At 43.3% G+C, this 23,481-nt stretch overlaps 1 protein-coding gene across 6 annotated transcripts in view; it reads right to left on the bottom strand.

Annotated features, from left to right (window-relative positions):
* Positions 1–23,481, bottom strand: part of Enox1 (ecto-NOX disulfide-thiol exchanger 1) — a 557,275-nt gene that overhangs the window by 76,823 nt on the left and 456,971 nt on the right. For all 6 annotated transcript variants that reach the window (XM_055609746.1, XM_055609749.1, XM_055609750.1 and 3 more), the window contains one exon: positions 10,500–10,684. In XM_055609746.1, coding sequence (XP_055465721.1) covers positions 10,500–10,684 — 185 coding nt within the window. The remainder of the gene's footprint in view (positions 1–10,499; positions 10,685–23,481) is intronic.

Below are 23,481 nucleotides of genomic sequence, written 5' to 3'. Positions count from 1 at the left end.
TCTATCTATCTATCTATCTATCTATCTATCTATCTATCTATCTATCTGTTTTGGCCCATCACATTTTCACCTAGGGTACAGTGGCAGCTATACTGATAATCGCATAACTGCCTTTCAGTGTGTTCACATGTATGATCTCATTTTCTGACAACAAAGCATCAGTGAGTTTGGCAGGGCTCACTGGCCAGGTGGAGGACCTGAGGCTCACACAGCCCTCTGTTCCCAAAGCAGGATAGAAAACAGTCAGGTGGGTTCTACCTTGGCCCCCGAACTAGCTTGGTGTTTTCATCTTCTCCATGCCCTTGGCAGTGTGGGCACAGCTTGTCTCTCTTTTCAGCATATGATCCGTGTCCTGGGAAGACAGCAAGACTTCCAGTGGCCAGTTTTCACCAGGAACTATGAAAATTTCGAGGAGATTTTCTCTGTGCTATCATCAGGTACAGTTTTGTTTTTTTGTTTTTTTGTTTTTTCTCTTATCTTAGAGCCCAACAGCAAAGTGCTGTGAAAATTCTCAAATCCCTAACAGATGTCGGCTGTGAGTGTTCCACACAGGCAACCAGAGAAGCTTGGTTTGTGGTTCTGCTTCCAAATGGAGCGAACAATCTCTTCAGGAATCTTACCCTGAAGCGAGATGCCTCCTCCTTTAGAAGTCTGGAAGATGGCCATCTGCAAATGTCAGAAGACATGAGAGCTGCTGGAACACTCCACAAATGACCTTGAGGCCACTAATGAACTTCTGTCACGTGGGCTTCTGTTGTGATGTATCAGGCCAAAGCAAGAGCAGGAGAATGGGAAGAAAACAAAAGGACGAGCCTGAGATAGTCAAATGAAGACAAAGGGAGACCATGGCAGACTCCAAATTAGGAAGCTCTGGTGAACTTGCTGTTTAATGATTGAACCCTTTTTTTAAAGGCACCTTAAAGATGTTCCTGGGTATGAGCCTTTTTGTGTCCAGTAAAATACTAATGACTTTAAATATGAATGTGGGAAAACTTTGTGAATAATTCTTTGTGCAGAAAGAAAGGACTCACATCTGGGTAGATGAAATAGCATGGGCTAAGCCCGGGCCATGTCTCTGCACTTGCAGCTTGCAAAGACGTCAGGTTTTTATGTGTGCGTGTCTATTTATATACACACATCTCTTTTGAACCTTTGAAAGCTGAAGGCTTTTTTAAAAGAAACCCTCTTCTGTACATTGTGAAATGTCCTTGCTTCGTACAGTAGTACTGAATTCTGTTCTGATGTATAATGTTTTCTTTTATTAAAAACATGACCATATTGTTAAGCAACTTCTTCCTGAATGAATAATCAACTTTATCATCATGTACCGGATGCTTCTTCCTTACAGTTGGACAACTGAGGTTCACAAGCTGTCTTTAGAAGGTAGATTTTCAGGATGCGTCACAGCCTACATTCCAGACTAACCCATCTGTAGGTTCTCACACTCACCACTTAGTATCTAGATATTTAAGACATAAGTAATCATGCTAAAACATTTGAGTGCCTTCTTTTCCGGAGATTTCTCATTTTCCTTTCTTCCTGTTCTTCTGCGTTTGTGCCAGTGTTTTTGATTAAACAACAGCAGTAGAGGTAGGCATCTTCTCAAGGTATCATCCATGCCTTTCCTTTGTTTTCTTCAACCCCATCTAGACCATCCTGGACTCTTCAGCTTCTCATAGTCCCTGCAACTAAGGCTTCTCAAAATCACCAGACTTGGTTTTTATGTTCCTCCACCTCCTTTTCTCCCACTCCGTGTTTTTCATTACCCTTTTTCTCTGTTCCAAGAGCAGGAAAAAGATAGGACTGGCTACCAGTGTCAGCCATTTCTCTTTATTGTGTATTTCAGCATTTTCGGCTCACATTTTCTTGCCATCTGTTTTCCTTTACCTATACAGTTTCCACTATGCACTTACCCTCTTATCTTGGGTCACTGTGATGGTTTAAATGAAAATAGTACCCATAAGCCCATAGGAAGAAGCACTATTAGGAGGTGTGGCCTTGTTGGAGTGTGTTACTTGGGGTGGGCTATGAGGTCTCAGATGCTTAAGCCAGGCCCAATCTCTCTCCCTTTCCCTTTCTTTTTCCCTCTTCCTTCTCCCTCTCCTTCTCCCTTCCCCTCCTCTCTCGCTCTCTCTCTCTGCTGTCTGCAGCACCAGGTTGTCTGCCTGCACTCTGCCATGCTTCCTACTAGAGTGAGAATGGACTAAACTTCTGAACTGCAAGCCAGCTCCAATTAAATGCTTTCCTTTATAAGAGATGCTATGGTCATGGTCTCTTCACATCAATAAAAACCCTAACAAACAGAGTCCCCATTTTTTTCCTGACTGCTCCAGACTCCTTATTCCTTCCTTTTAGATGTTCATAAAACGTTCTTGCTGTTTTTCCTCTCCTGTATTTCTAGGCGGTCATACAAATTTTAATATCTACCCGCCTCTACTTCCTTTATCTTGGCCATGTGCTAGCTGGGTCAAGGATTAGATCAACGTTAAAACCCTTAAAACAGGCCCCTGCTTAATAAGACAACGAATGTAGTGTGTGTGTGTGTGTATGTGTGTGTGTGTGTGTGTGTGCATGTGTGTTCCCTTCCTCCAGAGACTCAACTCAAATGTCTGTCAATGAATAAACTTGTAAAAGCAATGAGAACAGAAAGGGAATTCTGGAAAATGCTAGTAAATGATAGAGTTGGGCACTTGTGGGATTCCCAAGCTTTCCTTAAGATGAACTGTGTGGTCAACATACCCTTGGTACCTACTGTCTGGGAAGGCCCCAGTTAACATGCAGGAGCCTCAGCTACGGTGATGAGCATTCCCACACAACCTCCAAGAAAGCAACCCAAGCCCTCACACTAATGGTTGGAACAAGCCTCTACATGAGAGCTTAAACACACACACACACACACACACACACACACACACACAAACAAAACACACCCATACATCTTATAAACACTCACCCACCCATTGACATGCACACAACACACACACACATAATACAAGCATTCACACATACAAGCAAAAAACACCCATACTCTACACACATACCATACACACATACACACACATGCACATACACCACACCCATGTGCATGCACATATACATGTATGTGCAAAACAAAACAGGAAAAAAACCCAAACAATTCTGGAATTAGTATTTAGGAACAACAACAACAAAAAAAAATATTTCAAGTTTCTAAGTAGAATCCTCGAAAAGATCTCAGAAGATAATTCATTTATAAGATAAAAATAAGATAACATAAAGAAGCAATAACCAGAGAAGAAAGTAAACTTTCATAAATCAAATAATATGCCCAAAGCTCCTCAGATAGAAACAGATAATGCTAAAGCAGGAAATAGTAGGGAAAAGACTGTAAGTCATACCCTAGCAGGCCTATCTAACTGGCAAGCATTTCAGAAAGGTATTCAACTCTACGACTAAAAGTAGACAATAACTAAGAAATCAGAGGCTACTGTTAGAAACAGACTCTTCCTACATCCGTCTGTTTTCTCATCTACAGGTGCTAGCCTCTTGGCTCTCTGCAGTAGGGCCTTCTAAAGCTGGCCGGGAGACCCAGGACTGATGTACCTTCAGGAATTTCCAGAGCTTTTAGAAGTAAATTTAACAAAGAAACCATCTCTTTTCCAATGTCTCTCTAAAGTTGGAAACACTAAGCGTCTACACAACATTGCGCCATTGCACGTGCAATGTTCTCACCACAACCAACAACCTCAAGTGACACCCTTACCACAACCAATGTCACCACCACAGCCAGCATTGTCACAACAGGCACCACAATCAATATCCTCACTAGAGGCAACAACCCTCACCACAGCCAGTGCCATCACCGCAACAGCATTTTCACCAGGGCCAACATACTCGCCAGAGCCAACATTCTCACCAGGGCTGACATTCTCAACCATAAGCCAACATCATTCATCCCCACAGCCAATACTCTTACCTCTGAGTCAACATTCTCGTCCCATTCTTACCACAGCCACCTTCGACATCACAGCCACTAATACAACGGCGGGCAACATTACCATCGTAACCAGCATCATCATTACAGCCAACATTATTACCATGGTACCACCGTCTCCACCACAGATATCTTCAGTATGACATAATCACTACCTCTGCAGCCACCATCACCTTCATACCTGCTCTCGTTATTGTCTTGATTTTTAACATACAGACATACTTCATTACATGTGATGAGGGACAGGCATGTAATGCAAGCTCTTCTCTATATCCACAAGAAAGTGCCGACTGAGCAAATGAGCCCTTTAAACAGGCATGCGGAAGATAGACTGAACACCTCCAGGTGGCCAAATACATTCACTGGTGCTCTAAATTCAAAACACTAGAATTTATTCCATAAACATATATTCCAAAGTCGAACTCTCAACCAACATTTAGAAGAACTAACTAGAATTAATCTTACTTTACAGATGACTTCATATCTTTATAAAGTAGTAACATTTATCCATGTGCCATAATGAAAATAAAGAAAAGCATATATATCTTCCACTCTGATTTCAGAGAGAAAGGACCCACTCGATTTCTAAAGTGATGTTCATAACAATCCTCTTTTCCTCTTGTTGTTTTACCTGATCTATCCTTGCTAAATGTTGTCCAGAGAGCTAAAAGCCCTGGGTATTCCTAGTGTCAAGCTAGTACACCGGTTCACTGGCCTATGATGGCTCATTTTCAGACTGTCTTTGATAATACTATTAAAGAGCACACACTTAAAAGATTTATGAAGGAGCTGTAATAATCATCATTAATCACACACAGTTTTGTGATCAGCAGTTTTAATGGCATCCTGTTGTGTTTTTGAATATTTATCAGTCCTCCTAGTTGTTTCATGTAGGTTTCAATCCAACATCTGACTTTTTTAAGTGAAGGAAGTATGAGTAAACCCAATTAAAAGTTGATTAGACCCTTTGGCTGAAGATACTAGACAATCTAAATGCAAGATACAGAGAGATCAAGGTGAAACAGAGTTTTCTCCCTGCTGGTTAGTGTTTTTTTTTTTTGCCAGGTGGTGCTATGCGGGCTGCTGGTGGTGGGGTAGTTGGCAGGGGTAAAGACATCAGTAGGCTTACCCATCTGAGAAGTCTATGAGCTATAATACTAACCTGCCAGGCAAGATGTAGCCATTGGCACAATAATGGGAACACCCACCAATTCCCTGATTAGATTTGAGGCCCACTCTATAAAAATAGATCTGTCTAGTACTGTCAACCCAGTCCAAAACTTGTCACTGAAGAGGTCTTAGCCCCTACAGGTGAACCTAATAGGACTTCCGATTAGCTGAATTGACATAGCGTCAAAACATCTTCTCAATACATTTGTATCTATAGACCAGGATACTTGTATACTTGTATCTATAGACCAGGATACTTGTATCTATAGACCAGGAACTAGTTGTTCCTACACTTATATAGTTGATATATATATATTTGTTATATCTACTGGTGAGCCTCCCAGGCTTTGGTTAGTTCTAAAACCAGTAGCATATAGATTGCCACAGTTAAACTCTTTAGGGTACAAAGCAAAACAAAACCCAAATGAATATGAAAAAGAGGTTTTTATGGGAGGGAGTCTGACAAGGATGGGAGGGAAATAAGAGAGGGAGGAACCAAATGCATTACATTTATTAAGAAATTGTGACAGAATAATAATTAATGACATACATTTGGTTTTAAGATTATGTTTAAGAATATGGTATTTTGGGCTATGCTCCTGAATGAAAATAAAAGTTCTGTTTACATTTAGATATGGATGAGCTCTGACAAGACCACCATTTACTGCAGTGGCTAACGGTGACAGAGCAAACTAACTATGGCTGACTGACAAGGGCACAGGACACCTGGAACACTCCTGCAGCCTCGTGGGAATTCATCGGGTTCAGGCACTCTGCAAAACACAGAGGTAGTGTTTTAAGAAGGATGCGTTCTGTGCTGTCCCAATTGTAGGTAATTATCCACGCGCAGATGAAGAGTTACATCTACACAGAAGGCCTGTAAATGAATATTCATAGCAAACTTGCGCATATTTAACCCAAAGTGCAAACAACGTAGACGTCTATGAACAAGTGACTAGACAAATCAGCTGCAAACTTGTTTTTACAATAGAATTCCACTCAACAGAACAGAAAGGGAACAAAGCAAACCGCAACACAGAGGAATCTGAAGTGCACGCTGCTAAGTGAAAGCAGCCAGCCTAAATGGGCTGCAAACTGGAAAGTCCTGGAAATGGCAAGCTGTAAGGACAGATTTCAGCTCAGCGGATGTTGGATGTGGGGTTGAATGAATGTGGGCTGGAGGTAGTGTCCATGGAAATAACTGACATATTGATCACAACAGTGCTGCTTACGTGATTATATGCATTTTTCCAAAATCACAGAACTAAATGTTTCTAAGGACCCAATTTTACTTTACTAGATCTAATGAAACAACTCAGTGTAGCAATCTGAAGATGAACAGACCTTAAAATGTTTATTCTTTATTTGTATACCTAAAGATATAAATGAAAGTTAAAAAAAAAATTGGCACTAACCTCCTTAGCCTCCCAGCAGAGACAGGCTAACTTAATTGCTGTCATATGGCTGGGTAAAGGCAATCCTGTTGCCATGGCTACAAGCTGTTATTTCCTCTTGTATGAAATGTCTAATATTATTAAATTATGACTCATGTGTAGTGTAGGGTCAAACTTAGAAACAAACACCAGAACAAAGTCACCCTAAGGCTTTTCATTTTTAAGAACTATGCTCCATAATTTTTTTTCACAAACACATAAGAAATGGAATCATGTTGGTGAACATATTGGCAAGGGAGTAAAAGAGGGAAAAAATCAGAAACTTTTGGCTAAACTGGAAGGCAATTCTAAAAATTGTTAGTTACTTCTAAGACTATTTAAGACTCGTTTTTTTTTTTTTTTTTAATTACTGTGTGTGTTATTGTTGTTATTGTTGTAGCAGCAACACTCTCTCAAATGTAGGTGAATTACACAAATGATCCTATATCAGGGCTGTTATAGTTTGGATCTTGAATGCCCTCCAAATGCTGATAATGCCGAAGGCTTGGATTCTATCAGGGCCTGATGTTGGAAGGTGGTAGAACCCTTAGGTGAGGCTTAGTGGAAGAAAGTCAGGTAATTGACATGAGCCCTGCCTACCTATTCTCTCCTTTGCTTCCTGGCTGCCTAGAAATGGTCAGTCTGTTTCCCCCACACCCTGTCCAGAATGACATTCTTCATAGCTACAGGCCCAGAAGCAACAAACCCAACTGACCATGGCCAAAATCATCTGAGGCCAAGCCATGGGCAAAACACATTAAGGTTACAAGTTCGTTTATCTCAGGTATTTGTTACAGTGATGAATTGACTTTAAGGTTTTACAGTTGTGAGGATTCTCAGTGGTGAGATTCAAATGAGCTGGTTGTAATTTATTCCTATATGACAGAAGATGGTAGAAATATGAGCCTTAAAAAGGACCTACATTTTAAACACGTGTTGCTACAGAAGAGCCATGCTTAACAACCAATACATTAAAAGCATTGCAAAGGCTGTGGGCACAGTGCTTCTATGGACTAAGGAGTTGCCACATGCTTGGCATCCGGCATAACTCTAACTTCTCCTACCTTACTTTTTATGATGGTATGAATGTCACACAAGCCAGATCTCCATACATACCATGCTGTCCTTGCCTCTTGGCTCTGGTCCTTTCATCCTGTACTCAGTACATACTTTTGATTACCATGTGCCTGTCATGATTCTTCAGGTACTCTATCCCAGCTGTGTACTGAAGCCCCAAGCCTTCTGAACTCCAGGAGGTGAGGTTATTTGGAAAAGAGGCCACTGTAAACATGATTAGCTACAGTGAAGTCAGACTGGAGAAGGCAGGACTCCTCACCCAGCATGGGCTGTGTTCTTAGGCAAAGCAGAAATCTGGACGCACATACAAGGAGAACACCATGTGAAAACAAAATCAGAGAGCAGGGAAATGTGTTTTCAAACTAAGAGGAGACCTAACTGCCTGCAGTCTACCTGTTACTTGGGAGAGCAGTGCCTCACTCTCAGCCTCGGAAGGAACCAACCTTATTGATGCTTAGATGTTGAACTTGTAACCTTTGGAATGTGAGGTAACATTAATCCTGTTGAATTCAAAGCATGCTATAAAAACAAACAAACCTTTGTGTTAAAGTGCATTGCCTCGCAGCGAAGCAATTGTGCAAATGAAACTGTACCAGCTACTACTCTGTCGAATGACTAAGGATTCCTCACGCCACTCTGTGGAGCAGATGCATGTGTTGTGTTCTGGTGCTGAGACCCCAGCATGTGTCTCCCTGATGTAGCAGAAGATGCTCACACACTGCAACAAGCCTCGAGGTTTTATCTACTTTTAAAGGAATTAGAGACATCTTTTCTGGAGCAAAAGAGATCCTGCTGCCTGAAGTGTGACAGTGGCTTGCAGGCTGTGTCTGCTATCCTGATCTTTGGGGAAATGGACAGATTATCATGCTGGCAAGCCCCATCCCCGCACCCCTTGTTGGGGCATATGGACAACCCCAGGGGCTTCACACAGCAGCTGTTATATCAGCTTTCCAAGTGCAGGGACCTGAGCAATGACTGCAGTGACATTTTCCTGGCTGGCTCTGACCTCCAAATCTCACTGATTAGTCTAACACACACTGTGAACATCAACCAGTTAGGACTCAGAGCCAGGACTCAAAAAAATTACTTTAAAATGGTAAGAGATACTCAAGACATAATCTCTATGACCTGGCCATTGCTCAATTCCCATTATGTTGTCTGTCTGTCTGTCTGTCTGTCTGTCTGTCTATCTCCTTCTTTCTGTTATTTTTTCCTGGTCTGGCTCACTTTTTGTGGTTGTCATCCCTAATCATGAAAACATGTTTGTAGGTCCTCATTTAAGAGAGCAGCAATATGAATATAGGAAATTCAGAGCGTTCTCATTTCACAAACTTTCCAGCATCCAAACATCTCTCTCTGGCTTAAACAAAAGCAATCTTTTCCCCCCCAACAGAAAGTATTGCTTGGGTTTGCATACTTAAAGGAGCAATTAAAGGATACCATGTGAAATGGTGATAATTTATGCTTTATTATTTTAAGCTAACTCAAAGACCCCAATGTCTGGAATATATTATTATTAACTTGTATTAATAATAATGTGTGTGTGTTCAGATACATTCATGCATGTTTTTTTTTTAAGTTCTATTTCCCTAAGTGTCCACATTTGGGTTTTCCTCCTTCCATATTACTTCCCATATCACGTGCTCCTCTCTCTTCATCCTCAGATCACAGCTGCCACCTTTCTAATGACAGCTACAAATTCCACAGAGTTCATAGTGCCAGACTAGAGTCTGCTATTCTTCAACAAAAGCACAGCTTTTCATTCCTAAAGCTATGTAGCCCCCATTCGGGACTTATCCATTCCATCAGCAACCACTTTGTGTGTGTGTGTGTGTGTGTGTGTGTGTGTGTGTGTGCATGTGTATGTGAATTCATGCACATGGAAGGTAGAGGGTTTTTTTTGTTTTTGTTTTTGTTTTTTTTTTTTTTTTTATATCATTCCTCAGGCACTATTCACCTTGATTTTGAAGTCATGATCTAGCCAATTAGGCTAGGCTGGCGAGACAGCAGGCCCCAGGACTGCACCTGCCTGAGCCTCCCCAGTGCTGGGGTTGTAAATGGGGTTTAGTGTTAGCACACTCAGCTTTCTCACATAGGTTCTGGGGATTGACTTGAGGTCATCAAGCTTGTCTGGTAAGAACTCACAGACTAAGCCATCTCTCCAGACCCAACAACCAATTCTTAAACCTGACTGGGCCATAAGTATAAGGCAGAGATGGAGAGAATATAGTTTGCATTGACGAAGATCACGAAAATGAACAGAAAGCAAACACATAGATTTTGTAAAGATCAGCTGTCAACCTTTGAACTTAAAACATGTCCAATTGTAAAACACGTTATTACAGTCAACAAGAATGTGATCACATATCATGGATACACACACGCGTGCGCACACACGCACACACACACACACACACATTCCTATACCACTTGGTTTTTTTGTTTTGTTTCTTTTGAGACAGGGTTTCTTTGTGTAGCCTTGGCTTTCCTAGACTTGCTTTGTAGAATGAGGCTGGCCTCAAATTCACAATGATCCCCCTGCCTTTGGCTCCCTGAGTTCTGGGATTAAAGGCATGTGCCATCACACCCAGCTATGTGCCCCTTGCAATAAACCTCCTTCTTGCCCTTCGTTTCCTATCCTTGGGGTGGTTCTCAACAGATTTCATTAGAGTGACCTCTCTCCAGAGATTGGCTTTCGCAGTCGCCTTCTGTGCTTCCCTTTGCTATGGACTTCGCTTGTTGGCCATCCTTTCTCCTCCTTCATCCTTTCCAGCCAGTGGCTGTCTTTCACACCCACTGAAAAGCCCCCAGCCCCACTCTCCCAGCAACACGCGTGTGCCCAGTACCTGCTGCATGCCCTGCATGGTTTGCTGCAGGAACTGTAGCTGCTGGTCCTTGGTGAGGTTTTCTTCTGTTCGGAAGAGCTGTTCCTTCTCTTGCTTCAGCAGCTCCACCTCATTCCTATAGGCATCCAGTTGCCACCGGAGACTGTCATTCTCCTCTTTGAGGGCATAGGCCTGAGCAGCAAGGGCTGAGCGATAAACACAGAAAGGTTGGAGAGTTATCTTCCTGACCAGATAGAGGTGTCCTTTGGTGGGAAAGGAAGTCTCACCTAAAGTCCAGATTCACATCATCTCAGAAGGAAAACCCTGATAGCTTTGCCTCAGGGCTCTTTGTTTTACAGTTAGCATGGACCACTTTGGGACTGATTTTGTAAGGACCAGCACCCCTCACATCCTAGACAAACACTATGAGCAAAAGCCCCAGAATCTCTTTCATCTATTCAGTTTTTCCTATCTTATGTATGAATGTGTTCGTTGGGCACAGGATTTATCCCTCAAAATTCCTACCTCTTGACCTCCCCCAACCTCCTGCAAACCTGGATACCTTTGCATAAACTGGTCTGCCATGCTCAGTGATGAGGAAAATCAGAATTCTTGGCAGCCAGCACATCTACCGCACGACTGTCCTCTCTCAGGCTCTGTGACTGCTCAGCTTCTTGGAGGGCTTCGTGCTTTCCAATAAGTGGCTGTGCAGCAGCCTCCCAGGGGAGGGAGGAGCTGATGTGCACAAAGCTCCTTCTTGCTCTATTGCCGGGACAAATTGCACAAATTGTTTTCTCTAACTGCCATCAGAATGGAAACCTAGTTCCACCTGCTTCACCAACAGATTAAAATTCTTTCTTCCCTACAAGGCTGAGTGGTTACTCTGCTCTTCCCTGAAAGCTGAACGTCACACTGTGTTGATGCAGACTTAATTTGTATAATTTCCCATCTCCTTCTCACTGAGAAATCAAGGCAGTTCACTCAGGGCCGTACACACCTTGGGGCTCCAGAAACATCTAAAACTGAGTGACAGGGTGGTGGGAGACAGCGATGGAGTAGAGGAAATCGCTTGCCCTGCTTCCATCTTCATGCTTTGTGGCTTCTGCAATGTAATAATGGCTTGCTGGGCATGCCCATGGGAAAGCTCCCTGCACCGGGGGCTTCTTCATATAAACTAGTCCATCACTCCATCAAGCCTAGATGCAAGTCTACAGATTGCTGTTTCAATAGATGAGGGCCATGGGCACAGAGCAGTAAACACTTATTTGGTTAAAGCTACTGAAAAGGACTGCCAACCCAGAGTCCAGTCAGTTCTCCTAGTTCTGACTGACACCGCTCTATCAGTTTATGTGAGTTCAGTTCTTGACAACTGTTCAGAAAGAGTGTCTCCCCCATATTCTCCAAGCAGTGGCCCACTGCTTCCCTCTCCCTTTGGAGAAGTCAATTCTTCACTTTTGAAAAGAAGAGAAAAAGTTTAACAACACTTGGCAAGACTTATTGCTAGAAATGTCTTTATGAATTTGACCAAAACTGTGCAAAGGTATGGCACAGACCCACGTTCATGTTCACCTGCCATTTATAATGACCCAGGGCAGGACTGAGGTTAGCTAGCTACCTCTCGGCTCTACTACACAGCTGATACAGACATTCATTGAGGTACTCAGAGACCTCAGAGAGTTCTCTCCCCAAATAGCAAACATCAAACTATGTTAATAATAGTTTCAAAGGTGAGTATTTTACAGTATTCCACTTTGAAAAAAAAAACAAAAACAAAAACAAAAAAAAAAGAACAACATATGTGTACTACACACTGAAATACTAACCAAACAGACCATGCAATTAACCAGGAAACTCCCAGCATCAAGCCATTTGGGATCAATTAGTCAACAAGCATTTACTGTGGACAAAAGAAAACATAAAATATGTCGCTTATGGCACGGTCTATTGAAATACAATAAAAACTAGCACCCCTAAAAGGAAACTAATGTACTCAAGGTAATAAAGGGTAGAATGACGCTCTGGATAAAGTAGGTACTCAATAAATGTTGGCTGAATAAACAATAAGCAACTTAGTATCAAGGTATAAAACAAGGGAATACATCCTAGAGGAGTTTTGAAAAAAGAATGGAGCCTACAGATTGACAGGATAAAAGTATGCTTTGGAAGATGAGAATCTTAGAAGTGGGGAAGGATCTCTCAGTCAGGAGCAAGACAGGAAGCAAAGGGCCGGAAGCAGCAACCAGAGGAAGACTGTTCTGGGCAGTAATGAGAGATGCTGGACCTTTTTTATTTTTATTTTTTAAAGGCCAGTGTCTTCCTGGAAGCAGTGAGCAAGAGGTGGAGTCTGGAAGAGGATGGGAACGTTCAAACCCAACAAGGTGAGAACTGCTGAATGTGTTTGGGGTAAGGGAAGGATGTGAGAAATTGGTGATTTACGAAGATTAGTTTAGCAGTGGCGCATGGGATGAACTGGAGGTTGAAGAGAATGAATAAGGAAATCTGATTTGGAGTATGTATATGCACAAAGCCAAAGAGGAGGTGCTTTGCCACTTTCTGTGGACTTATAAAAGGCCCAGGGCTTACCCAGGGCCATGGGTTGCTGCTTCCTAACACTGTGTAGCCCACCCTCAGATCTTGCCCATACATGGAGATACCAACTCCTGGTAAGGTCAGCTCAACACTCTACAAGTCAATGGGTAGGAGGCATCACTTGCAAGAAGGATGTTGTAACGGGGCAAAAACTCACCAAAGATGCAGATGATGAAAAAAAACTGTTGGCACTACATGAGCACATTATTACATTTAGTGACATTCAAAGACACTTAAGTCATTTCCTTAGGAAGCTCTATTTGGGCCCCCCCTTTCAATTCAGAGTGGCATTTTTATTATCATAACTGATAGCGGGTGTTTGTGAGGAAATCGATTAGTATGCAGGGACGAGAATTACATTTTCCAAATGAGTTGCGTGGTCTGCAAGATATGTTGAAATCCGTGTAGCAAGATGCAAGCAGTTCTAAAGCATGTGCCAACAGCATCATTTAAATAAATCATCTGAACATAAATACATACAGGGAAAGCGCCATCAGTTATTTTAGGGACTGTCTTATAACCTATGGAATGGTACAACTGAGGATTTTTGTTCTTGGCTAGGCCATGGTCAATGTGCCTGACAAGCAGACTATAATGCTGGCCACATTTCTGGAACAGGAATATGAAATTATTATGTTTTTAAAAAAAAAGAGGGAAAGGAAACAGCTGTAATTCTCCCCACCCCTCAAAAATCAATACAACAACCAATTCTATCACTGTCTTCGTAATTAGTGCACATTAACTGATTTATGTTCCTGATTAAATAATTTCAGGCTTAATATTTACCAGAAAAAAAAAACAAAAAAACAAAAACAAACTTGGTCATTGCCATGGTGGCAAGGTAGCTATTTTCTAAAGGGTGAAAAATTGTGCATTAACTCCACGTAACTTCAGGCCACCTGTTTCCTGTTTAAAAACAGGAAAACAGGTTGTTTGGGGTCATGCAGTGGCCCCAAATGTACCCCATTGTCAAGGTTGCCTGGAAGAGGCTATGTTACATTTCTTGGACTAGAATGCTGAAAGAAAGAAAATCCTAATAATGCCTGTCAGTTTTTGGTGTGTTAGAAACCCAGAAACTTGAAAGGTCAACTCATTTTTCTTCTTTTCTGCTTTAATTTCTTCTTCTTCTTCTTTTTTTTTTTCTGGGACACTGTACTAAATTAAACAGTCTTGATAAATGTGTCACTAAGATTCTACAGCAAAATTTACCCTTAAGAGAACTGTGCAAGAAATCCACTCTTCAAATAGGAGTAAGGATTAAAGTAAATGACTTTCTGCCTCCAAATAAGAACATCCATAGAGTGCGCTGTGTTCCAATAAACTTGAAATATTTAGGGAATACCTTCCGTGAGGATTACCAAATTTCAGCTTTAAAAGGAATCCACCGCAATACTCTGTAAACCATACTGAATACAATTAAACCTACTGTTGGAAGTTTTAAGAGCACTATTGAATCTAGTGGTACCTGTATTATTATCAGTTAGTTCTCCAACCTATTATTCACTGAGAAATGAATAAGGCAAGGAACCATACCATATTCAATTCAAAAAGGGTAAGGCTGACATGTTTAAATATTCATACTTGCTGTATACTTAAGAAATTTCTGGATAATGCAAGTGTCTAAAGCAAAAGAGCAATTAAAAACATTGGGAAGATCCTGCTAAGCAAGCAAAAAAAAAAAAATCTGTTGCATTTGGAAATTAGCATTGAACTAGTAAAACTTCTGAAGTGATGGTGGTATGTGAAAATTGATCCAGAGATTAAACTGCATTGCTGAGAAAAAGGTTTAAAGGTATTACATGGCGTCTCATTGTATCCTTTACTGGATTCTATATAAACCACTATTTTCTATATTAATTATGGTCAAAGTGACCTCCTCCTCCATTGCCTGCATTACTTACTGGGTTTCCATGGGAACAGATAATGGCATGCTTAACTTCTTTACGTAAATAATCTGGTGAAAGCCTTGAAATCTCTCTTACCAGCCTGAGCCAGCCTCAGAAAAATAATTAGCAATATATGAAAAATGTAAGTTATTTTGGGTTATGTCCCAGTAAGCTGACAGTGTGTTAATATCTTTTTCATGCTCAGGCAAGATGTAACTAAATAATAAAATGTTTTAACATATTGTTGCTGGCAATTGCTGCACTTCTCCGGAACTGTTCGCCTTTGTGTCTTTGGGGAATGCTGCGTTGAACATTTTCTCTCTACTTTGCCAGTTGTACTCCTGGAATGTTGGGAGGATGTGGCTAAACGGATTGCATTGGCCACTGTCCAGGTAGGCAATTGTCCTTACATAGAAGGAGGCAGGGGTAGGCTGGAGGCCTGAGAGATAATCTTCTAATATTCCAGGGCCTTCAGGGGCTCCCCTCTGTCACGACTTTGCCTTTTGATGCCTTAAGAAAGAGAAGAAGCTATGATCCAGTGACCTGGAGACTCTTTCATAGGTCTATCTGCTTCACTGTGTAAACCCTTTGGGGGTAGTTATAAGGTCCCCAGATGCTGGTCTATGGCAGAGACCATTATGCTTCTCTTTGCACAATGTAGCATTGTTCCCAAGGCGAGAACTGACCACACTAGGAGATACACTGGACTGTTTTTTTTTTTAACAGATTAATTTATTTATTCATTTTACATCCTGATCACAGCTCGTTCCCTCTTCTCCTCCCAGTCCCATCCTCCCTCCATCCTCCCTCCATCCTCGGAAAAGCCTCCCCACTCAACCCACCCCAGCACATCAAGTTTTATCAGGACTGAGCACATTCTCTTCTCCTATGGCCTGGAGAGGCAGCCCTGACAGGAGGAAGTGATTGAAAAGTAGGCAACAGAGTCTAGAAACAGTACCTCCGCAAGAAGACCAAACAGAGCCAACTAACCAGGGCCTGGGGGCCTGCTGGAGCCTGAAGCACCAACCAAGGACCATGCATGCACTGGACTTAGGCCCCCTACACAGAAGTAGTCAAGGGTAGCTCGGTCTTCATGTGGGTTCCCTAGTAAGGGGAACGGGGGCTGTCTCTGACACTGGGCTGGTTCTTACCAGCAGAACGCAAGCCAGGACCCGCCACGTTTCCTGCACAGTCCTCAATGTACTTCCTGCCTCTGAGATAGAAGAGGCTGTTCTGTGACCACAACTCAACTTTTTTGTTATTGTTGTTGTTATTAAATCACGGAAATTGGAAATGTATATGGCTTCCAGTGTTACCTTACCCTGATGCTCACTCATCAAATATACGTCTCTATTAGAATCTCCTTACAGATTAAAACACTTCTGGGCCCTCTCTCAGGTTTGTAGTTTCAGGTGTCTGGGCCCAAGGGTGAACACTCCAGGTCACTAGATGGTGCTAAACACTGGTCCTGAGAACACTTGGAAGCTCTGGCTCATTGCACCCCATTTCTGTTTGAATGGGTCCATCCGAAGGAATCTCATGCCTAGCTTGCCACGCTGGTTTAATTCCTTGGTTTGTTGCATATGTTCCCAGCCCTTTGCCTCACACCTGTGAATGCTCGGCCCTACCCAACACCCTCAGCACCTCTCTAGGAGTTACGGGACACTTATACAAAAGATACAGCCTCCTGTTTTCCTGCCCACACTCTCCCCGGAGCACGGAAGTAGTTACAGTCATAATAAGGGCGATAAGTACAGCTGGACTGGGGTTGTAGCTTGGTGGTAGTGTACTTGCCATCTACTGTTGAGGCCCCTGTGTTCGGTATGGCTAACACCACCACAGTATCAAAAGAAAACAAACACAAATCCCAATACTGACACATTCCTCCATGCTGTCTTCATCTTTTTCCACCCTCATAAGACTGTGCTATAATGGGAATGATTATCAATTCTATTTTATAGGTGTTGAGACCATGTTTCAGTGATTCTGGCATGGCACAGCTAGCTAACAGGGCAGAATGTGGCCCTACAGGTGGCCAAGAGCCAGCTACATGCTGCAGTCTGAGGAAGGTGGAAATGGGGGCTCAAAAGCAGTGGCTTGTTTGTAACGGAGGGAGGTAGAGTAGCCCATTCCGGCTGTTTGGGGCGAGTTCTGCTGCAGAGGCTTGGCTATGAAATCAGAAGGGATGACCCTAGTCTAAAATAAACATGTATTTCTCACAGGAGAAATCTGGGGGTGATCCATGCAGAAATGAATCTCATCGTTCTGCAATCCAGAGCCCTGATATGAACCACACGGAATCTCTTTAGGCTCTCTGTCCTCTAGGAGGGCACAGGAATAAATACTCATTGGTCTCTGAGCTCAGGGAGCCTTTGTTGATAGGGCTTCCTCAATTGTGTCATCTTCAGAGATCACTGCTAAATCCTGGCTCCTTAAAGAAGGTGATGAACATTGTGTATCAGTCGGAACTCACCCATCTGCTCTAGCATTTAGCCAGAAATAAAAGTGGCAGAGACCCTCTTCCTGAGGCTCTGACCTCCCAGAGACCTGTCCCCTGCTCTGTTGTTAGTGGCAGATGAGGACTAAGCAGCAAGCTCCTCAATGAAGGCCTGGGCCCTGGGGCTGTTGCCACTCCCCATGCCTCCTGGTGGCCAGGCACAGAGCCTGGTGTGTGTTTGGGGGGTGAGCAGGGTGGGTTATCTGCCCAAAAGCCAATCTTTTGCTACTGAGCCTTTTATGGAGGAGGCAGAGTACAATCGGTCCATTTCTCAATAGCACCTGTGTCCCCACTGAAGCAGCAATCTTCCTCAAATTGCTCATGGAAATTCCTTATGCTACATTTTTGCAGGATTATTATTATTACGGCTTAGCATTGACATAACATTTTATGTTTGCAGTGCGTATTATCGTCTGCACATTAACTATTATTAGGGAGAGCTAAACAGACGCACAAGGCAGTGTCTATTTCCATCTTTGTGTGAGGCCGGTGGAATAAGGGTAATTTGAGGAGTGCAGGTAAACTAGAGCCTGATATTATGATGGCTTAAATGTGAGCCCGGAGGCGCAAGTGGCAGCAGGTGATGAAGGAAAAAAAATCCTCTGTCCCTGCCCATCTTAGCTCTTCCTAATGAAGAAGGCCTGCAGCAGGGGCAGGCCTGTGAGGAGTGGCTGGGCTCCTGACACTGTTGTGACTAACATGGAGTTTTACCACTTCTCCAATCATTCTGTTATCCTCCAATACCCCACCTACCCCTTTTCCTCAGAGGAAAAGCAGCAAAATAAAGATATAGACTTCCAACAGCAGGCGATGTCTGTTGCCAGCAATGCTGAGGGTTGTGCTACCAAGTCAGAGGCAAGAGAAGGGGTGACTATGGCAAGCCCAGCAGAGTGTCACTCTAGGCTAAGCTGGGAGCTCTCGTCACAGTTGTCCTGACCTCAGGGACTCACAGAAGAGACTGAGAAGTGAGCAAGCCTGGCTCTCTCCACAATGGCTGGTGGCCAGAGGAGGGGGAAGGCTGTCTCTTGAGAGAGAGAGAGAGAAAGCTGGGGAGGAAGCAGAAGCGACATAGGAGCAGATAATGCAGAGGAGAAACTGACTCAACAAGGTCTGGGTGGACTCCTGGAGGAGGTGCACTGGTGAAAGGGCAAGGCCAATGGAGGAAGGGGCTAGCTGGCCTTCCTTGTCTGCAGGCACACAAGCAGCCACTTCCCTAACCCACAACTGACTCCCTTAGCAAATGATGGCTAACTTTTCTTCATGAATCTTCCCCACTAAAAGGCACTATTTCTCTTTTTCTGATGCATGCTCCACACACAAACACACACACATTAAAGTAATGATGATAATGAATATTGTTATCATTATGCCTCCTCCACGGAATATTGTAATACCTCTCACATTAGTGTAGCAGCATCAGGGAAGCAAAAGCCCAATGCGACCTATGGAATGTCCTGCCTGTCTTGGTTTTCATTACTTTTCGGCCCCTACTTTCTTTTAGCCCCTCTTAATGGCTTCTCTGTCAGAGAAAGAACCTTGCCTCAGCTTTAGAGACCGGCCATGGCCTTTGAGGCATCTCTGCCTTCTGTGGAATGCGCCCACATTTCCCTCATTTCTTTCCTGTTTAGCTCTGGATGCTACTCCTGCCTCCCCTGGGATGCTGTGACTGCGTGCCTTCATGAGCCCTGCAGCCTAGGTCTCTGAAATGGTGCCTCTAAAATGATCTCTTACACTGTCTTGGAATACTTTTCTTAGCAGCTATCTTTCCCACCACGGCCGCCTTCTGGTTCTCACTCTGAAGAGGTCAGACTGAACTCCTGGATCTAATCACCCGTGAGCCCTGAACTTTGGCCTGGCCTATGCCACAGAAGAGCAGCCCGCTCAGGTGGGTAGGCTCTTCCCAGGCCATTCACAAGCTGCAAAGGGTCTCCCCATAAACTCCGTGTCATACCCGCTTTCCTCTTTGATTCACCAAGGCAGGGAAACGGGCTCGCCTGTTCTGGAACACAGTAAAAGCCCAGTGAAGACCTGGCCTGGAGCAGGTCTTTCTGTGTCAAGCCATGAATTGCAGCGGCCCTTCCCGCACTGATTAGAGCATACTCTGAATGTGCCCGTTGCGGGCAATTCTTCACCAGGGCCTTGCAAACTAGACCAGCGCCACTTCCTCTCTGTCCTCTTTCCTTTGGCCCAGTCACTTCCTGTCCGTCACACATTTTGATCTTTGACTTTGGTTTTTTTCTCGCTCTTATTGTTACCTTGTCTTGTCTCATTCTTTCCTTTCCCATATACAGCAAACTGCCACCAACCCTCACGACATAGGCCCTCTCTCCATCCTTCATTCCTCAGAATCACCTGGGGAGTGTCTTCCTAACAGGCAACCGGGCAATAACCCAGGACACTGGCATGTGTATCAGGTTCTCCAGGTGATCCTTGTATGTGGCCCACTCCAGGATGCTCGTTTATATCTTCTATTTAGAACTTCTGCTGTTACAGCTCAAGGTATTTTCAGCTTGCCGTAAATCCTTTCATCGATTCGTCCCCATAATCTTACTGAGAAAACTAAGCATGAGCTCAGGCTGCCTTTAAGAAAGCTGATGGCTGGAGAAGGGAGATAGCTGGTAAGCTATCCCCGAAACAACACAAAGCTGCATCTAGGATCTGACTGGCCTGACCAATTCTCATTCTTTTTTTTTTTAATTTCTTAATTTTTATTTTTTATTAGTTACATTTTATTAACTCTGTATCCCAGCTGTATCCCTCTCCCTCATTCCCTCTCAAACCCTTCCTCCCTCCCTCACCTCCTCCCTGCCCCTTTCCAAGTCCACTGATTGGGGAGGACCTCCTCCCCTTTCATCTGGCCCTGTTTAATCAGGTATCTTCAGGACTGACTGAAAAGTCCTCCTCTGTGGCCTAACAGGACTGCTCCTCCCTTGGTGGGGGAGGTCAAAGAGCCAGTCATTGAGTTCCTGTTAGAAATAGTCCCTGTTCCCCTTACTATGGGAAACCAATTGATTACTGAGCTGCCACGGGCTTCATCCGAGCAGAGGTTCTAGGTTATATCCATACGTGATCCTTGGTGGTGTACCAGTCTCAGAAAAGACCCCTGTGCCCAGATATGTTTGGTCCTTGTGGAGTCCCTATCCTTTCCACGTCATACTAACTCCCCCTTCTTTCATAATTCCCTGCACTCTGCGGAAGGTTTGGTTATGAGTCTCGGCATCTGCTTTGATACACTGCAAGGTAGAGTCTTTCAGGGGCCCTCTGTGTTAGGCTCCTGTCCTGTTACTTGTTTTCTCCTACGTCCAATGCAGTTCGCATTCTTGCATGCTCTTTCCTCAACTGTTCTAATGCTTTCACTGCCAGAACGACATTCTCTTCAACACAGCCTCCAGGCCAGTCTGGCCAGCCTCAAGCTCATGAAGTGGAAGGGCTAAGCAGGAGGCGGCCGGGGGCGGATTAGCAGAACACCGGCTCTCTCAGCCACACAGGTGGCTCTGGCTCAAGTCTTACAACAACCCTCTCATTACCTTTCTCATTAACTTTTTCTCCACCACAGGAGTGTGAGTGCTCTAGGAGCATGAAACTTAGAGTCCATCTTCTCTGGGTCCTTGGGCAGGGAAAGCAGCATGTATTTTATAAACTGTCTGGCTAAATTATAGCAGCTTTTTTTTTTAATTTTCCCACTGAAGAGAGAAGTTCAGGCATTAAAAGCAAAATATTAAGCATGATAACCTTCCTCACATCCTCACCCAGCCAGTTTTTTGCTTTGCTCATTAAAGTGATTTGTTTTGAGTTTCTGATGAGTATAATTTTTCAGGTACTAATGTTTTATTCTCACTAGCAGCTCCTTGCATAGGCCCTTGCAAGTGCTGAATCCCCAGTTCAGTGCTATTAATCACACACTAAATGCTTTTAAACTGTGCTACCTTTTTCTAATTGAGAAATAAAGCTGTTTAGGCAAGTTTATTAGGTGACCTTGATTAAATTAAAGAGGTCAGGGATGGAACAGGCTTCAACCATAGTCAATGATAATTTTAAAAAAAAAAATTACTTCCTTCCAATTAAGTAGGAATTAGCATGAAATATTTTGTTTCTGAAAGGTTAAAAGAATTCCTCGGAGAAGGCAGTTCTCTTGTTACTCTCTTCTTATTGAACACGGGAAAGTGCTCTGAAGAGCTTCCTATAAAGCGCTTTGTTAACACAGTGCTGATGATCTGGCGTCAATTATAATATTCCTTAGGAGCCTAAATGTTATATAGCAGGGGCTGGGAAAAAAAAAAAGTCTAATTTCTATTTTAAAAACCCAAGGACCTAGCAATTTTCACACACACACACACACACACACACACACACACACACACACACACATCAATTTGTATTTTTCATCTGCGGTAATTATAACCCAGTTCTAATTTCAAACATTACTGTTCTTCCTCTTAGCTTTGTCCTTTACTTTCCATTTGTCCTCACGATTTAATGACCTGAAAGGACATCTCATTCTTTCTGGAGGTTCCGATACACAATTAGGGAAGCAGAATTTCACAGAGACGAGGGGAAGCAGTCTGAGGACAACCAGGTACTTCTGAAGAGCAGGGGTCATGAGAAACGACTTAGTTCTCTGCACTTCCATACTGCTGTTCCTTCAGTAGTGGTTCCTGGTTGACATGGACTCCTTGAAAGAGGGGGCCACTGGTAGGTTAGGGATAGAGAAGGTGTGGGGACAGGACGAAAGCCCAGTAGGTAAAGGGCTTGCCTTGTAAACAGGAGGCCCTGAACTCGATCTCCAACGATCTATGTTTAAAAAGAAATCAGAAAACCAAACAGGTATTAGAGTGCAATGGGAGCGAGAGAGAGACTTGGATTCTTGGATCTCTTGGCCCAGCCTACTCAGTGAGATTTAGGTCAGTGGGGGATGGGCATGGGGGGGGGGGAGACAAACAAACCAAATGGATGGTACCCAAGGATCAACAGTTAAGCTGTCCTCTGGCCTCCATATGTGAGTATATGCAGACAGAGAGATGGAGGAGAGTGGGCTGGGAAGCTTGACACCGATTTTTCTCGGACACATAATGAAACCAATATGAAAATATTATGAAGTACAAGAAAATTATAGTCTTTGCTTTTGCCTTTGGCTCAAAATGAAGAATAAAAACATCCCTCCAAGAGGGGAGAAGTTAGTTCTTCCTAGTTGTAATGTCTTACCTATGCAACAAGCCCCCATCTGCCTACTGTGTACAATGCGGGGTATTTGGAGAGAATAGTGCCTTGTGAAGGACACCAGGGCGGCAGGCTCTCCCATCTCAGATGTGCTCACAATGACAGCTTACAGCACATGAAAGTTTCTCTCAGGCTCACAGAGCTGAGATGCACAATCATCTTTCGGATTCTCTGGCCACCCTTCACATCAAGGTTTCTCTGCCGGCTTTTGGCAGTAACCGCTGAGCGCACAGCAAGTGAAAGACTGTGTGAATCTAGGGCCCGATGTCGTCCCAGGAAAAGGAACACTGATAACAGGCTGGGAGGATTTTCTAGAATTTATGAGCAATACTTTCACTTCGGGGACTGAGTCTTAATTAGTCTTATAAGACGTTAGTAATTTCCCCTTTAATCTGGCACTTCCAGACAAAAGCCACAGTCCCAGACACATTGTTAAGGATTCGGTGAAGGTTGTTAAATTTGTCACTGCTTTGTACTGTGATGATGCTTAGGATAATTCACAGAGGCAAAGAGCTAAGGCCAAGAAAAGGGATGGCTTTAGGGATTACACAAACTATACCAGAAGAATCTGGTATGAAGATAAAGACAAACTGGTTGGTGAGTCCCTAAGAGAAGAATGGAAGCCCTCATCCTGTCCCCCAAAAGACTACCCAAATATAATACAGATTGGACCTCACAGCATATAATTGCAATAACTCAACAAGGTCCACGATTGACTTTTTGTATTTATTAAGCAATTAAACTTATTATTGGGGGTACGAAAATTCAATTTTGGTCCTTATTGAATTCAGAATATTGGGGAGAGAGGAAACAC

Source organism: Psammomys obesus, unplaced genomic scaffold (assembly GCF_907164565.1).
Source record: "Psammomys obesus unplaced genomic scaffold, mPsaObe1.curated_primary_1811, whole genome shotgun sequence".
In the NCBI taxonomy this organism is placed as follows: Eukaryota; Metazoa; Chordata; class Mammalia; order Rodentia; family Muridae; genus Psammomys; species Psammomys obesus.
The sequence above is the reverse complement of the archived record's forward strand: the minus strand, read 5'-3'. Positions and strand labels throughout refer to the sequence as shown.